The sequence below is a fragment of the Polypterus senegalus genome, chromosome 6, assembly GCF_016835505.1.
Source record: "Polypterus senegalus isolate Bchr_013 chromosome 6, ASM1683550v1, whole genome shotgun sequence".
Lineage (NCBI taxonomy): Eukaryota > Metazoa > Chordata > Cladistia > Polypteriformes > Polypteridae > Polypterus > Polypterus senegalus.
The window spans coordinates 174,783,338-174,802,616 of record NC_053159.1 but is presented as its reverse complement, the minus strand read 5'-3'; the positions used below and the strand labels follow the sequence as shown (position 1 = coordinate 174,802,616).

Genomic DNA, 19,279 nt, shown 5'->3' with positions numbered 1-19,279 from the left:
ACTCCAAAGGATGACTAGGACCGGGAAATTGGGCTGGAAATTGCCCATTTGTAATACTTGAGTTAAAATAAGTCTGATTTTATGTTTGTTAGAAACAAAAAATAATATAACCTGACTCCTTAGAAACATAAATTAATTTCCCACTTTAATAATTATAATAAATATAGAGCAGAATTTTAGAATTCACTTGAAGTGTAATACTAATAACTGTAAATAATAAAACAGAAATGAACATGTTAGTATAATCATGCACTGTTATTCACACAAGTGTTAAAACAGTGCTATTGTTGCCTGTCATTTTACAGAAGCAGCGGGTGAACCTCAAAGTACCTCTACGGGTATGTCTTCTAAAAATTCACTGTGTGTAAAATTAAAAAATGTTATTATTAGTTATATTTCTGAGTTGATTGTATTTGTTAAACATATATCTTAAACAGATGATTGTTGTAGTTTTTACAAACATTACTGTGTCTGTGATTCATACTGTGCTCTTGTAGTTGTACCAACTGTGTTTTTAACATGAAGAGACTGAGCTGACGACCCATAGGATTGGAGTTGTCGGTACTCATCAGCACTGAGATGTAAGATGTGGCTTAGGTGGTGCAAAAATAATAACAGGACAAGGTGTGATGGACGGCTGGCAGCTCAACCCAACCGGGATGCCCAAAGAGTGGAAGGATGGGGGAAGGCAGCTACTCTGGGACACTGCCGCCCCCAAGACGCAGCACTGTGGTACCCCGGATTCCCGTAGGGCACCATGGGATCTGGAGTTGGGCGTCACAGCCCTGCTGGGTACCATGGGTGCAGCCAGGAGACGCTGCAGGGGGACTTGGGGACTTGTACTTTTTACATAGCCCGAAAGTCATGGGGACGGAAGTACAAAAGTCCTTCCGGGCTGACGGAAAACTTGAATTCTCCATCTGTCCCGGGAAGTGCTGGCAAGTCACGTGGGCAGAAGAGCAGAAGCACTTCCAGGTTGGATAATATAAAAATGGACTGCGAAATACCCAGCAGGGAGCCAGAGTCGGGAGGAGGGAGACAAAGCTTGCTGGGAGGTGTGGAGGAGAAAGAAGAGAGAGAATTCTGAATATTATTGTGTTTATTTGATTGTATATTGTGGCTGTGGTGCTTGGGGAGCACTGCACAAGAAGAAGAAATGAATTAAACAGCTTCTTGGTGCTTTTAACCTGTGTCCTGTGTGCCTATCTGTTGGGTTTAAAGGGGCAACAGCAACCCCTGGCATCCACAAAGGTTAGACTTTTGGGGCACCTTGCAGCCAACCCCATATAATTCACAACAATAAATGCAAAGAAAACACATGTTATAGTGCCAAATCGAGTTGTCCCGACTTCTGTCTAAGGTAGACTAATTAGGATAGCAGCTCTTCCGTATTTAAGGCATTCTGGGAGGAAGAGGCAGGTCCAGGTGGACAAACTCCAGATGTGACATCAGATGGAATGGTGTCAATCATCCTTTCTGCAGCAGGGGAAGAAGAGAGATCGTTAGTACGCAGTGCCACCCCCTGTCTCGGTGGAGAATTACCTTCACCCAAACCTTCAAGCTGTTTCCCATGCACATGCGTGTGACATTGGGTATGTTCTTACTGGCAGTTTGGGTAGCAGCAGAATCGGCCAGGACTGACGCTGACAAAATTCATTTCAACTTGAGCTCACTTTCTTTCACTTCCGTACCGTGTCATACTGCTCTAACCCTGAAATACCGTAGGTCTGCCTGTTTCACAGGGGCTGATTAAAAAGTAATGAGATATAAGTTGGGACTTGATTATACAGTTTAATTTCCGGTATTTTATAATGTCAGTCGTATAAGTTGAAAGCGGAAAACTCACACTATTGGTACTGGTATTGGTAGAGATTATGATATGCTAATGCCCACCTGAGAGAGTAACCACACTCCCTTTTTTTTTTTTCTATGTATTGTGCCTACGTAACCACACAGTAATACCCGAACTATTCCGAAGCAACGTTTGCACTGGTTTGTGTTTTCAACCAGAAGAAAATTTGAAGCTGGTTTTAAATTAAAAGTCGTTGAAGTGGCGAATGAAATTGGTAACTGCGCTGCTGCAACAAAATTCAATCTGTCTGAGAAACTAATCGGAGATTGGAGGAAGCAAGAAAAAAAAAATTAAGTCTCGTATTTTTGAACAGGCGTATATGTCGGGGTCTGAGTTTATGATCAATTTTTTGGGTTTCAAGACCCGAGTTACACGGTAGTTGTTTTTATAATTTTTTTTTTAGCCATTGTTTCATTACCACTCTTCCCAAGCTTAATGCAAAATCCAATCACACAACTCTGCCGTACTCTCACAAGAACGTTTTCTTCATCCCCCATGACGACACTTATGAGGTGCTTCCACTCGCTCTGACAGAACGCTTAACAAAATGGCGGTTCAACTACATATTCACACACGTCAATGTATGCCGTTCACAAAAACCTGGGCAGCATTCCTGTGTTCACCACCATGAAAGAGAAACAGGGACAGTCTCATTACTTTTCAATCAGCTCCTGCATATATTATTATTTTCTAAATTTTCGCTTGTCCATATTCTGTGAAATTAACTATTACTTGTTTAACCAAGCTGTTAGTCAGCTGTTATCATGACAGATTCTCAAGTTAGACAAAAGCTGCTCTGATTTATACCAAACACTGTATTGTAAGTTTTATGACCTACTAAAATGCACAATTCGGATTTATTTTTTTAAACAATCTTTTGTCTGACTGTTAACACTTACTGTACATGCATCTCCCACTGAATATACATTTGCATATGTAGTTCTTTATAATAAAATGGAAAACCAAAATTACAAGATATGTGACATTGTACCTTTAAAGTCCATCATGCAGTAGCAAGTGCTCAATAAAATAATAATTCTACAGTTTCCCCCGCATATTTCATGTTTCTCTTCTGATATCCTCTTCATTTATTTATAGTAATGCAATACTATCCTCTTATATAATACACTACAATGGCCGTCCGTTTGTCTGTCCAGGATTTGAAATCACCTGTAGTTTGACCGATTGACCGGAAATTTGGTACATATATACTACGTGACGTCTACTATCAGCTTTCGGGGTGATGACTGACCTCCAAGGTTATTCCTCTTTTTATTTTATTTTATTGTAGAATCAACTCTCAGCAGTGAGCAGCAGGGCAGTCATGTGGCACAGGTGTACGGGCACCATTCTCATCCCTACCACTACAACTCCCTCAACCCCATTCAAAAAAATCTTGCAGGGAAAAAAATGGAAGAAACCTTGGAAAAGGCAATTCAGAGAGAGACCCCCTTCCAGGTAAGTTGGGCATGCAGTGGATTTCAAAAAATGAGGTAAATACAATGTAATATACACAGAACAGAGCACAAGTAATCCTCAACATAATATAATAGTACTATATGTAGTAATTGAACAAGTACAGAGCAAAATGATAGATAGATAGATAGATAGATAGATAGATAGATAGATAGATAGATAGATAGATAGATATGTGAAGGGCTTTATATGATAGATAGATAGATAGATAGATAGATAGATAGATAGATAGATAGATAGATAGATAGATAGATAGATAGATAGATAGATAGGAAAGGCACTATAAGATAGATAGATAGATAGATAGATAGATAGATAGATAGATAGATAGATAGATAGATAGATAGATAGATAGATAGGGCACACACACACACACCCCCCCACAACAAGCACACACCAGGGGCAATTGAGAATCGCCAATACACCTAAACCTGCATATCTTTGGACTGTGGGAGGAAACCCATGCAGACACGGGGAGAACATACAAACTCCACGCATGAACTTCAAAGTCCCACGAGAATTAAAAGATGAGATTGTTGTTGTCCCCGGACAGTCTCGCAGGGACTTTTAACATTAGATTCTTTTAAGTCATGCCCTACTTCCAACCATTTTCAAATAAGATCATGGACATCAAACCTCCCAGTCGTGTAAAGGCTTTTATCAGACACACATTCTGTGCTCTCAGCTCTTATAAATACTTTCTAGATGACACGTCCACGACTAAGCGAAGAAGAAAGAGCGGCGCGTGCAGATCACGTGGCACGGTGGCAGCAGCAGCAGCAAGACTGCAGCTGATAAAGCAAAGAGGTGTTTAACAAAAAATTTATTTGGTTCCCATTGTATCACCATTTAAAAGGGGGTTTCAGAGGAGCGACCGTGTCTCCTTGAGGTGCGTTCAGCCCTCCTCTTCACAACATAAGCGGAAGAGACGCAATGTGGCTGGCAAGTAGCACTGGACGGGGGGGAGTTATCAAGCATTAGAGCAAACAAACAGAAAATATTACTCGGTGATAAAATGGAACAGTGAAAAGAGATCAAATATATTGTTTGGATTTAAACTTTAAGTCAGAGACTTGTAGATCGTTTAATTCGTGTTTCCATCAGGGAAAAAAAAAATTGTGTTTCTTCCCAATGAAGAGGCGTATCACCTGGGGGTGGGTGAGGGAAGCAAGCAGGGGGCAGAGCCCCGTAGTTTTTTAAAAATATTCATGTCATTTTCAAACTCGCTTAATTTAAAACATGGTCTTCCAAGGTGCTGGAGCCTGCCCCAGGTAGCACAGGATGCCAGGCAGGAACAATCCCTGGACAGTCCATCAAAGGGCCAATTTAGTATCAAAATTCATCTAATCGACCTGTCTTTGGACAGTCGGAGGAAACCGGAGCACCCAGAGGAAACCCACGCAGACACGGGGAGAACATGCAAACTCCACACTAGGAGGACTGAGGACGTGAACCCTAGTCTCCCTACTGTGAGACTATCACTACGCTACTGTGCTGCCCTTCTATAAATACTGGAACAGTTTTTAAGAGAAAAGTGGCTGTGGGTCACTTCTGTCAATGTTGTGCATTTTTTGTACTAAATTGCCTTTTATTTTGGAAACAAAAATATAAAACAGAAAAATTACTGATGGCAACAGCAGACAGGTAAGAGTGTGAGGCATGTTAGAGGGATGAAGGCAAGAAATTTGTCACAGTGAAAATTCAATTCATTACATCTCCCTCTGGCAGACAGAAAGCAGACGACAGCCACCATATCTCTATAGTCTGGCTTGATGACATGCTTTGCCAGAAGCCAAGATGAAACATCACGATCATAGTAGAATAAAAAAAATATTCAGTGCTTCCTGCAATTATTTCTTCCTAATGGACAGCCATACATCAAAGATGAGGTAGGGGGTGCAAAATAGAAGGCTTTGTAAATGTGTTTGAGCCCCACCATTATTTAAGCAATTACAGAAATTACAAGGCCACTTACTTCCAGTGACTTATTTTTAACATCTGTGTTTGCAGGCGACATAGAAGAATGTAGTGGAAAAAAAACGTTTTTTTTTTGTAGGGTTGCTGAATTAGATTTAGATTTTACTTGTCAAATTTACACACACAGTGGAATACAGTGAAGTGCAGCTCAGTGAGCAGGCTGTACGGAGCAATAAAAGTATGCTTTACAAATATATATTACATATTACAAAGTGCAGATTCAAAATACTCGAGTAATTGTATAATGTGTAACACATTAGAGGTATAATTATTAATAGTTAAATGGAAATGATAAATCGACTATTTTTACAGTTGTTAGGAATGCCTGACAAGATGACCATTTGTTCTTTTTAGCTCCTGGGAATTGAAGCTCTTTCTCAGTCTTTTCATTCTTGACTTGAGGCAACAAAGGCACCTGCCAGAGCTTAACCATTTAAACTGTACTTTTTTTGTATATTGGTCTTGGAGGGATGATAGTGATGTGCTCTTCATGATGCTCTCAGCCGAGCCCACAACTCTCCTTTTATGAGCCATTTTCATACCATGGAGTGATGCGCCCATCCAGGCTTCCAATGCTTCCAATGACCGTGTGGTTGAAGAACTTCACAACTCTTTCCGACACTCTGAATTTCTTCATTTGCTTGAGATGATAAGGATGCTGTCTTGTCTTTCTCACTAGAATGTCTATGTGTGTGTGTTGAACATGTTACGTCAACTCCTGATGTTGATTAGCAGGAATATGAAAAACTAAACCCTCTCCACTGCAGTACTGTATAGTATAGGAACCTAATCAAGGACTTTGTTAAATGGTGTGACTCAAACCACCTACAACAAAACACCAGCAAAACCAAGGAGCTGGTGGTGCATTTTAGGAGGCCCAGGCCCCTCATGGACCCTGTGATCATCAGAGGTGACTGCGTGCAGAGGGTGCAGACCTATAAATATCTGTGAATGCAGCTGGAAGACAAATTGGACTGGACTGCCAATACTGATGCTCTGTGCAAGAAAGGACAGTGCAGACTATACTTCTTTAGAAGGTTGGCATCTTTCAACATCTGCAATAAGATGCTGCAGATGTTCTACCAGACGGTTGTGGCGAGCGCCCTCTTCTACACGGTGGTGTGCTCAGGAGGCAGCATAAAGAAGAAGGGACGCCTCACGCCTGGACAAACTGATGAGGATGGCAGGCTCTATTGTATGCACAGAGCTGGACAGTTTGACATCCGTGGCAGAGCGACGGGGCACTGAGCAGGCTCCTGTCAATCATGGAGAATCCACTGCATCCACTGAACAGGATCATCACCAGACAGAGGAACAGCTTCAGTGACAGACTGCTGTCACCGTCCTGCTATACTGACAGACTGAGGAGATTGTTCTTCCCCCACACTATGCGACTCTTCAATTCCACCCGGGGGGGGGTAAACGGTAACATTATACAATGTTATATTGTCTGTTATACCTGCATTGTTATCACTCTTTAATTTAATATATTTTTTATCATCAGTATGCTGCTGCTGGAGTATGTGAATTTCCCCTTGGGATTAATAAAGTATCTATCTATCTATCTATCTATCTATCTATCTCTCTACTGTTAATGAACTTGCACTCAGTTCTTCGTCTCTTGTTGTCTATGCTGAAACTCACCGTGAGCTCTTTTGTTTTGCTGATGATGATGGACACACTGTTTTCTTGATCCTATGGTGACAGGTGTCATAGACAGCTTGGGTCCTTGTCCGGCCATGATGCTTCTTCACTGTATGGAACATTGGAGCAAGCCTGATCAGAACAGTACCTCCTCCGGGATTTTAGATGGCAGCCCCGCTGGGTGGCAGTGGTGCCTCGGATTCCCGCAGGGCTCCATGGGAGATGGAGTTCTGTATAACCCTGTTGGGATCCGGGGGTGTTGCCAGGGGGCGCTGCAGTTGATCCCTGAGACAAATGTGGGGGGATCTTCCGCCACACCCAGAAGTGCAACCGAAAATAGGTCATCAAACACCTGGAGCACTTCCAGGTGGGCTATAAAAGAAGCCAGCAGCCACCACTCCGTGAGCCAGAGTCGGGTGGTAGTGGATGAAGCTTGCCGGAGCGGAGTGGTGAAGATAGAGAGAAGAAGAGGAAAGTATTGTGCAGTATTGTGCTTTGGATTGTGTGTTGTGGACTTGTGGGAACAGGGAAGTAAAAGAGGTAAAATAAAATCACTCGTGTTTTTGGCAGTGTGCCACCCGTGTCTGTCTGTGTCGGGCTGAGCGTTGGTATAGCGCCATCTACAGTCACATAGGCCACTCACTTCATCCAGGTAGGACATCTCATTGGCTATACAATCATTTATGTATAGTAAATACAACAGGGGATTATAAACACACCCCTGGGGGTTTTCATGTTCAGAATAATGAAGCTGGAGGTGTATTTTCCCACCCTGAATACTTTGAGTCTAGCAGGCAAGAAGTCTAGAAAGTCTACTGAACTACTGCAACTCTATTTGGCCATCCATATGTTTTGTTTGTGAATTTAAATGTAAATCTATCAGACACCTGTGGTGCAATATGATCTTACACCTCTGTCATCTTCAGGGTCACTTAAAATCACAAAGAAAATAGTGGCTATTATTTGAAGAGTGTAAAGGTCATATTAGAATAAGTAAAGCACTTTTCAGTCACAAATTAAACAGTGCAAATGTCCAAAGCAGAAACATCACAATACATTAAACCATAATTAACACCAAAATTTCCATCCCTACTAAGTCTGAGTTCTACAAACAGGTCTCTTAATAAGATGGCTCTGCACATATATTACAACATATAAAGAAAAACAGAATGGAAGCAAGGCAGATCCATTTTTAGACCATTTAAAACTCAATGCCGTATTGTGTGGCTAACATGTGTAGAGTCTCAACCCACGTAATGAATGAAAATTGTTCACGTGAAGAATCTTTTGGGGTTATACAGTTTTTTTTAACATTTAAATGTTGCTTTTTCACAACATCTAGCTCGCTTAAAAGATCACATTACCATAAGTAAAGCACATCTCAATCAAAAATAAAACAGTGCAATGGCTCAAAGAAGGGACATTTAAAAATATTAAATTATAATCCATACCTAAATTCCCATCCCTACCAAGTTTTAGCTCTGTAAACAGATGATAATAATCTGCCTGATATGAAACTTAATATTTACATATATTAACATTACTTTTTATGCATTGTAAAGGAGGATGTGGAAGGATGGCATCTTGGACGAGTTCGTAGGAGGAATCTCTCCCAGCTGGTTGTCCACCATAAAGGAAGGACAGAGGGACAATACCTCCTGGGGCCACATGTTCCCTTGGTATGCTGGGTGGCAGTAAACTCACAGCCTTGAGCTGTAAAAGGTGTTTTATAAATAACTAGCTGTCCCCAGAAGTGAAACAGGACAGCTCCCTTCTCCTGACATCAAGCTTCCTCCTCCCCTCAGCCCACAGCCTCAGTCTCGGATTAGTGTGAATATATCACTCCTGTAAGTGAACTATGGTTCTTAGCGTGACGAGAGAAGTTACAAAATCAACCGGAATGTTCAAGCAAATTCTAGAAAAAAGTCCAATCTAAATCCGTTAAGTAGTTCTCTTGTTCGCTAGCTAAGCAGATGTAAGATATGCCCCGAGGTTGGCGCATGAGTGAGGAGGTCCACGCCCCCCTCCCGTCGGCCCACTGCATCTCTCTCGGATTTGCGCAAATAAATCAGTACCGCAAGTCAACTATGATACTTAGCACAATAAGAGAGGTTGCAAAATCAACCAGAATGTTCAAGTAAATTATAAAAAAAAAACCTGAACTAAATCTGTTTAATAGTTCATTTGTGAAAAGCGGACAGACATACAGACAGATGTTGAATTTTATATATAGAGAGACTGTGGAAGATCAACCTCGACACAGACAGACACGGATGTCCAGATGTCGAAAAACACACGTTTTATTCCTGGGCACACAACACAACACAATACTCGGCCCAATAAAGCTCACAGTCCTTTATACTTCCTTTTCTTCTGCTGCCTCTACTCCTCCAGTCGCAAGCTCCATCCTCTTCCACTTGACTCCGGTTCTCCGAATGGAGTGAGGCGGCTCCTTTTATGGCATACCCAGATGTGCTCCAGGTGCTCCCTGATGATCTTCAGGCAGCACTTCCTGGTGTGGTGGAAGTGCTGCAGTCCATGGCTCGGAAACCATCCAGATGCCCCCTGGTGGCGGCCAAGAACCCCCACAGTGATGAGCTTCCCAGCTCTGTATCCGTGGCCCTGAAGTAATCTAGGAAGGCTGCCCTCTTGCGTCCAGTGGAATATATTGCCCCTCTTCTGGTCCTTCCTTGTTCCAGGTGTCCTGGTGGGGCAAGGTCTCTGGTTGTCTGCCACAAGATATTTTCAGGCCTGGGTTAAAAAGGAGCCCTCTGCCTCAGCCAGGGACTAGCAGTTTGGAGGAGAAGGAAGAAGATACCTCTAAGATGAGAAAGAAAGGAATTGCGGTTCTACTTATATTGTGCTATATTGTTCATTCTTATTATTTATTGGAAAGTTGTAGAGCCTATAGATTATATCCCTGTTGTTTGCCGATGATGTTGTCCTCTTGCCCTCATCAGATTGGGATCTACTGTATGTCTCGCATTAGAATGGTTTTCAGCAGTTTGATAAGGCTGAGATGAGAATTACCACTTCCAAATCTGAGATAACATCCACGCCCCAAATAACTGCTTCTTTATATCTCTCCAGGTAAGGGGTGAGCTGATGTCCCAAGAGGAAGGGTTCCCGCATACTTTTAGGTCTTATTCACAACTTGGGGTACAGGTTATCATCAGTTAAAGGTTCAAGGGTGTCAAAACTCAAAAAAACCAACTTTACCTCACTCAAACACATCCTTCCACCTCCTCTGGAGTTTAGAGCACACAGTTAGTTATCAATGCGGGATAAACCATCAGGGATTGGATTTGAGTCATCTGAATTATGAAAATTATACCACAGAGCCAACACAGTGTTTACTGCTATAATTTACATATGGGATTTGAAGACCAGGAGCTACCTGGTATTTCTCTTTTGTCACATCTACTAAGGACCCCTGCAACCAGGGACCCAGAGTATGTACCCAAGTCATCCTGATGGTAGATATGACCATGCATCATTTTGACCAACAGCTGGTACAATGGCAGTTTTCTTTTAACGATACAATGGTCTTTGAAGTAACTAAGCCCTCAGGTTAAGTGCACCTCTCAGCCTACATACAATCTCTCACATATGGTCACAAACTCTGTGTATGGTTGCTGGGCTCAATATATGGAGATGGCAAGGAGCTCAGCAACACAGGACCTTGGGATTGTTCTGATGATTCCTGTCATAGAGAAGAGGTAGATGAAGAGTTTGGAGTGTAGTTATACCTCCTGGGCACGTCGCTCAAGAGGTATTCAAGGTAAGGTGGAGACTCCCAGGCAGAGATGGTGAAGAAATTCTCTCTCCGTCTCCACCAGTCTTGGAGTTGATAGGATGAGTTGTGAGGATAGAAAGGTCTGTTCAGTCCAGTACAGTGTGTGGTCACCATAACAGGATAAGATGAGTGAAAACTAATAAATGCATGAAAGAAAGAATGAAGACAGGCACAGAAAAACAATTACTCATTCCAGATCTAATTGTAAGGATATTGCTCCATGTATTCCTCACTCTTTTAGGCGGACTCCAGTCCATCTCAGTTCTGACCATCAGATTCAAATCTAGGTTTTCAGATTCCAGCTCATCCTAGTATTGTGAATAACCTCTGCATAAATGCTGATGTCAATTGACCTCAATCTCTTACTCTACAGTACTGTACAGCTGCATAAAGACAATGTTGCTTGGAAATGAAAACAGCTTCTGACAGCCTTGAACTCATGGCTGGCTGATGTCTCATTGGTAAACACACACTATCACTTAATTTGAAAATATGATTTTAACTTCTGTGCATATGCTGAGAGCATCCAGCTCCGTATCAAGATCATCTATGAAAGTGATGTAAAAGCTTTCTTGTTTCCTTATTTATATATGAATTGATACTGACAAATCTTCCCTAGTCCTAACATTAAAATCTAACCTGAATAATCACCCTTTTTCAAATAAATTTTAAAAACTAATATTAAACTTTTAATATTTAAATTTTAAATGAACTATCCTGTTGAAATGGTTCAGCAGGTCATAATTTATTATTTGTTGCACAGAGGGGTCCAATGTATTGACAGCAATTGAACTTAATATTGAAATTATCAATGTCTGAAAATTGCGTCCTGTAGATGGTGTCCTCCTGTACGTATGCATTCTTCCAATCTGCTGTTGAGGTTCCCCATTGATCGCTGCAACATCTCAGCTGGGATACCACGAATTTCTTGAATTCTTTGTTTCAATTCATTCGGTGTCCTTGATCGAGTCGTGTAGACCCGACTCTTAAGGTAGCCCCACAAGAAAAAAAAACACAAACGGACAAATCCGGTGATCTTGAGGGCCAGGGAATGTAACCGAATCAATTTCAAAAGTTCCCGTTTTTCTGTGTCACCCTGTATTTCAAACTTAAATGATTGTTGCTTCTTGGGACTTTACATAATATTTAATAGCAGAGGGGTATTACCTAGTATATATCATTTATCTGAACATTGATTGATGCTAATTAAAAAACATATTCAATTGATAAATGATGAAAGGAACTGTTCTCTTAAGATAAACTAGTCTTACTGCAGAGAGCTATACTGTTCACATGACATGGCCCCACTGGCCAGGGGTAAATAAAGGATGTCCATGTTGGACTTCATATATAACAATGGCTCAAGCCTCTTCTTTATTCATTAAGTATTTTCTGTAACACTTCCTAAGCTGGTACCGATTGCTATCAGGATCTGTTTCAAGTCCAGTAGATTAACAAAACTAGTGAATGAAAGGCTGACAGATTATTGTTACTAGCAAATCTTCAAAAATGGCACCAGTGCAAACTGGAGAATCAAAAGTAAAATTATACAAGACATTGTGACAAAAAAATTTTACCTCAAGCACCAGCCATAGTTGACCTCCAGCAAGACCATCAGCCTTATAGAACATCCCATAGAATTTGACAACATTTGGATGGTTGGGAAGTGATTGCAAGATGTTATATTCAGCTTCAATTTCCTCATCGACATCCTTCAAGTAAAACACAAAATGACCAATTACCACAGATGGCATACTTTATCTTTTGACCTTGGGCAACACAAGGGTAATCACAATTCTAATAAGTCTTGGTATTATGTATGTGATTTATATACAGCTGCTGTATCTAGCAGATGTTCACAGATCTGCTCGGTTAAGCAATTTGCATTCTACAAGATGTCCATTATTGTCATCTGACTTATTACGGAAGATACATAAGACAACTTTCTAGCCAGTGAATGTTAATCTATATTTGTACGGATTCTCTACATTGATGATCAGCTATAATTGTAAAAGCAGTTTCACACAGATTTCTCAGTACTGGTCAAGGAATAAGTAATATAGTTAAAACCAATATCAACTGAACCTACAAGTTATCTTTGAAGTGAAAAGATCAGAGAATGAATTTACTGTCACAACTGATCACATTAAACTCCTCATTATGCACTGCATCATTAATACTGTCAGACACAAGTGTTAGAGAACACCTAAAGAGCTCTGATAAGGAAAGCAGTACCACTAAACAACAAGAGGTGGCATGGTGGTTAACAACCTCTTCTCTTTCCTACACAGTTTTAAACATTACACAGATGCCACCTGACATCAGATCCTTCACATCCCCAGATGTCCCCCTCCTTCTGGAATTCTTCCCCTATAACCCATCTAACAACTAGAAATGACCATTTGTTCTTGGATCGGCGACTGAGGGAGATGGTACTCCTACTCAGAGCATTGCTTTACCCAGTGACTGACACGCGGGGCGACTGCAGTGGAGACCATTTAACTCTGAGTTTTATTTTTGTGGTATTTCCTTTTCTTTTAATTTATTAATAGGTTTCACTGCAATGATTCCCAATATCCAGGTTCTTATACCTACCCCACATGCAACTTATTTTAAAGGAAGAAAAACATTCTTAAGAATGGAATACTCCACACAACACTATATATTATTTTATCAGTTATTCAGCCTATGTTTCCACTTCGGAAAAAAATAACATATTATAAAGAAGAATGGAGACTACAATGTATGATAGAGTGGGTGGCGGGCAAATACTGAACAACAGCAAACAATATTAAAACAACAATAAAAAAAAATTGGTCTACTCCAGTTGCCAGTTATCCAGTTGCATGCTAACAATGTCCAAAGTGTCATGAATTTCTGCTAAAATATTGTTAAATGAATACTTCTGGAAAACCAGAGTGGTGCACAAACAGGCTATTGCTTTTAAACAGAAGATCTACCTGCCCCTCTCATTCATTGGTCAAGAGTTTTGTCTTCAATTTCATGTTCGAAGAAGGACAGCCTGGGTTATCAACACCTTACTCTCCAAACTTGCTAAGGAACAGCACGTGCACAGGCAAAGGAGAAGAACGTAACTACTGTACATAAATAAACCACATGTTCACCTTGCTGTTTGGCCATGGACTCAATGTGTGTGTGAAACCCTAAAGAGAAATTTTAGTAGCACCCACAACCAAAAGTTGTGACCAAAGACAAAGACAGAAACAGATCCTGAACAAAGAAAGAAAGCCAACCAGGAAAGAAACCAAACATCACTTACCACAAACCATAAGTATTACCTTAATTCTGAGAACTATTAATTGTAATTTGATAGGACAAAGTCGGGTAATGTATTATGGTATTAGTGTCACTGTAAGGTATCAGTTCTGAATATTATGAGTTTCTCATCTATACTAATAAAAGGCAAAGCCCTCACTCACTGACTGACTGACTCACTCACTCACTCACTCATACACACACTCATCACTAATTCTCCAACTTCCCGTGTAGGTAGAAGGCTGAAATCTGGTAGGCTCATTCCTTACAGCTTAGTTACAAAAGTTAAGCAGGTTTCATTTCGAAATTCTATGCATAACGGTCATAACTGGAACCTACTTACGTACATATATACGGCCATAGCCTGCAGCTCGGTCGCCGTGTGAGGCGGAGTTGCATCCCCCATCATCACGCTTCCCACATAATTGAGTGCCTGCCCATATAAGGCCATCCATCAGCAGCAATCCAATTGACACACTGCCGCTAAATATTCGCGGGTGAAGGACTGTGCTTATGCAAATGAAGATGAGATGGTCAGGGATAAACTAGTGTTTGGCACAAACTCAGCGAAAGTGCGAGAGAAACTTTTAAGTGCCGGGTCTTAGCTAACATTAAATAAAGCCATGGACATCACAAGATCGCACGACATAGCACAAGCACAGCTAAGAACCTTCGATACATGTACTCCGAGCGGCTCACGTGAACTGACTGTGAACGCAGTACGCAGAGAACAAGCAAGAGCTCCAAAGAGCGCTGAACAAGAACCACATTACACAATTGAGAAGGCAGCAAAAGAATATGAAGCGTGTGACACATACAAGCATATTCATAAGTGCAGCTACTGCAGAAACAAAGCAAGGTGTAAACCTTAAGTTTAAATTAAGTTCATAGACACGCTGCCGCTGGCATTTGTCATGCCTACAACGAATAGGATATTCGCGAGATACAAGTTTAATGAGAAGATGCAGGGTATAAACGAGACTTTTGATCACTTTGTAACGGAGTTAAAATTGCTGGTGAAGGACTGTGCTTATGCAAACGAAGATGAGATGGTCAGGGATAGAATAGTGTTTGGCACAAACTCAGCAAAAGTGCGAGAGAAACTTTTTTACGTTCATAGACACGCTGCCGCTAAATTTTCGCAGGCAAATCCACAACTTAATAGTGGGAATGCCTGTTGAACATCTTAGATTCACAAGTACCGATTTGGGTAGTGATCACTTCAATGAATGAAACCTGTTATCTTTACAACGGTTGACAACGAAGATGAGATGGTCAGGGATAGACTAGACAAACACGGCATGTAACTTGAACACAACACGTCCTCCAAATACGAACCTGCTTGAAAGAAGTAATGATAATCAAATCCTTGATGACAGCAACACTCATAACAATCACAAAACAATTACATTGACAATCATGTTACATTATTTTTAAAATGTTTCCTTTTCTTTTTAATAACTTCTTTAACACACTACTTTTCTGCTGCGAAGCGCGGGAATTTTGCTAATACTAAATATAGTAAGAAAGCACAGAAGAGTATCTCACACACACACACACAGACAGAGAAGGTTGGTAAGCCAGTGGAGAGGCTGCTGTGAGCAAATAAACCCTGCAATATTAAAAACAAGAAGCATAATAACGAGCTAAAGAACATGAAGTGGAAGTCTGGAATGTATAAGCTATGTGTCTTTATTAATAGGAGAGAAAAAGTTAAACTAAGCCTTCCTAATTTTATGTTTTGTGTTATTTGTTATTGTGGTCAGCCAGCCCCGGACACAGACAGACACCGAATGTTCCAAACACACGCGGTTTATTATCAAAGTCCGGCACACAACACAGTGCTCTTGCACCAAACCCCTTTATATCAGTCCTTTTCTCTCCTCTCCGGACTTCTCCTTCCACCTTTCCACCTCTCTTCCCGAGCGTTGCCTTCTTCCTCCCGACTCGGCTCACTTGCTTGATGGAGGCGACCTCTTTTATAATCACCCGGATGTGCTCCAGGTGCTCTATGGAGGCCTAACGGTAGCACTTCCTGGTGTGGCGGAAGTGCCGCATGATCACCCGGAAGCACTATGGGTGTCCCTGGTATTCCTTCCGGTGGCATTTCCGGGTGTGGCGGAAGTGCTGACATCCAGGGCTCCTCAATCCCCCAGGCACCCCCTTGTGGTGGCCACTGCCCCAATAGGGTTGAGCTTCCATACTTGGTTCCCATGGCCCCCATACAGACCAGGGCGGCTACCCTTTCGTGGTCCAGGGGAAGTGTAGTCACGCCACAGTTATATTCTATTGTTTATATACAGTATATTTGCATAAAACTCTTCTGTTATCCTTTTGTTATAAATAAATTGTATTATTTTGTTTATTTTCAACAAACATGTCTGGATTATTTGTTCCGATCTCTACACATTTCTGGCATCCAAGCCAGAAAGTAAAACTGAGATCCCCTGATCAATCTACATTTAACCTGACATCTCTTGAAGTGGTAAAAGTGATAATTAATTAACTGAGTAAACATACACCCCACGTTACCTTAGTTTGCTGTCTTTGTGGTGGACAAATTAGAATATTTTTCTATTCCTACAATAACATATATAAATGTTCAGCTTCTGTCAATAGCCAGAAATGTGTTTACATTTTATTGTCAGGCTTTGTTATTAATGAATCAAACAACAATACTTGGAAGCACATTAAGCAATGACATATCAAAATTGTGCTGAGTAAGTGTTCTGAGTGCTCCTTTCAAAATTTATTGTTGACTTGTGCAAAAACTACCTCTTAAAAAAATTCTACTAGCCTACCTTCATAAAATGTATTGAGGCATACTGTCTGGCTATAAAAAAATGTTAAAACTTGGAATGGAGAGTTAGAGTCAGAGTGCATTAATAAGGACCTGTCCCGTACAAAGCACCATCACATGTAAGTGGATTTAGGCATTATGTGCCGTGCAAAGGGAATTGCTTAGTAAAGTACTTTGTGAAAGCACTCTATGAAATGTGCTACAGGCAGTAACAACTAATTGATTGAGTAAAGTCAGTATTTTTCCTAAAAAAGAAGTAAAAAACAGCAAAAGGCACCAGTGTGTGCTAGCAAATGTAAAATCTGTATGAAGGAGGTTGCAAGACCAAGCTTTATGATGCCTTTGGCGATTGGTATTTGAGATTTGAAAGTGTTAAAGACAAGGGCCCCAAAACCTGACTTATATACGATTCATTAAAACGTTTCTATTAAAAGTATACAGATAGCAATGATTAAACATGTTTTCAGTGAATGTAATGACAGGACACACTTGCGTGAAACATTATATTAAAGATGTGGTTTAGTAAAGTTTCACTTACATTGATGGGGTCTAAGACTTTAACAGCTGCTTGGCTTCCATCCTTTCTGTTATTGACCTTATAGACTTTTCCATAAGTTCCCTTCCCGATTGTCTCCACAATATCCCACTCTTCTGAAGGATCTGCAAAGGCTTCCAGACCAATCATGTTGGACTTGTAAGGAAACAGTCCATACAACGATCTCCTGCACAAGAAAATAAACAAGTTAGCTATTTTGAATACTTCTCATTTTCTCTTTTTTGCATTCTAAGTGCAGGAACACATCTCTGGCTTCTAGACTATCACCAAAAATGGCCTTTTTCCTAGCCTGTACTGTCACTCCACATACAGCGGTGTTCAACCAAAGTGCTTCTTTTTGACTGATTGCATAATCTGGTGTTGACGATCATGAAATTTTTGTTGCGTAGCTTTATTTCCAGATAATGAATTAACAAACATTGGCAGTATTTTAAACAAATAACTTTTGGAAAAATGTGGGTTACAATGCAACATCTCAGACAAATAGCTAATAGATGTAAAAAGAAATTAAGAACTGTGAGAAAGAAAAACACAGAAATGCACACAATGAGCTAGAAGATAAAGTCTGTTTTTTTCTTAGATTGTTAATACTGTCTCCATCTTATTTTAAACTATGAAGGCTGCACTGTGTGCTTGTACCACTAACGTTTCAATTTCTTCAGACAAGAAACAAGAAAAGTGCAAATTGTATTTCAAAGCTTAGCCCCATCTCTTCAATGAATGCAGATATGAACATTTGTGGGTCTACAAATATGTCTGTATTTAATAGTGCCTTACAAACAGTATGAAAAGATTACAAGAATGTTTCCAGAAGCATGTTACTTTTTCATTAATATCTGATAAGATGGGCTGTAACATGAACTGCTTTCAATTTTAGCAATTATAATTAAAAAGCTGGAGGACTTTCTCATCATACATATTCACATGTCATTATTTGTTGGTCTTTATTTTCTACTTATTCCAGAATGGCAGGTTTTACTCACGGAATCAAATTATTGCATTTCCATCTAAATTTGTAAATGAATTGCAACATGTTTGGGATTTTTACGGCTAATAAGCTAACAAATGTCTACTTTTTTAGTGGATTCATTCTGTTCAATGCCCATTGATTGAGAGCTGCACTACAATGCTTCAGTGGGGGATGGTGGGGGGAGGCGGTGAATGTTTTTTTTTTTCTTAGATGGATTTTTACTTTCAAGCTGGCTGACTGACACATCATTTACAGTACTTCAACACCTTGGATTGTCCTGCAGATCTTTAGGCTGAAAATAAAGGAGAAATGTTTAACAGTGACAGGCAATTGCTCAGAAATCTGCAATGGGACTGCCCTTCATCATGAAAAAGAGGACACAGTGCTTCAAACATCCCCAACTATGAACATGCTGTAAAATTTAAAGGTGCATTGCAAGGTCAACTGAGGCCCCAGGAGTTTCTGATTACTAACATCATTGCTCTAGGATTAGCTCAGCAATCCTCTAAGTATATTTAGATTTGTTGGAGTTACACACTCATCTGCAGATCTTGAGTGATCTCTTTCAGGACACTGATAATACTAAAGTGAGACGCTTAATGAAGTGTCTAAGTGTGATGCAAAATCGTTATGATACCCTAATCTGCCTTTTAAATAAGTGCAATACCAATCAAATGAGGCAGAATAAACACGTGACCATGACAGTTATCCAATAAAAAAGGCTTAGTGTTTTTTCTTTATAATCTGTAACATTTGTTTATGTACATAATTTACAGCATGCTGGATATTTCTTTTAGTATAAATTTTGCATATAGTGGATTTCTCACCAGAGTCAGTTATTTGTCACATAGCCCAAGCTAGGTCTTTCCCCTGTTCGATGCCATTCTGATGCCCCTATGTGCCCCTAACATCACTTTCTTTTTCAAAAAATG

At 40.4% G+C, this 19,279-nt stretch overlaps 1 protein-coding gene across 1 annotated transcript in view; it reads right to left on the bottom strand.

Annotated features, from left to right (window-relative positions):
• Positions 1-19,279, bottom strand: part of LOC120531828 (myosin-IIIb-like) — a 100,976-nt gene that overhangs the window by 22,113 nt on the left and 59,584 nt on the right. Inside the window, exons 2-3 of the mRNA XM_039757596.1 lie at positions 17,360-17,543; positions 12,323-12,457 (exon numbers count right to left, since the gene is read on the bottom strand). Of these exons, the coding sequence (XP_039613530.1) occupies positions 12,323-12,457; positions 17,360-17,506 (282 nt within the window). The 5' untranslated portion in view covers positions 17,507-17,543. The remainder of the gene's footprint in view (positions 1-12,322; positions 12,458-17,359; positions 17,544-19,279) is intronic.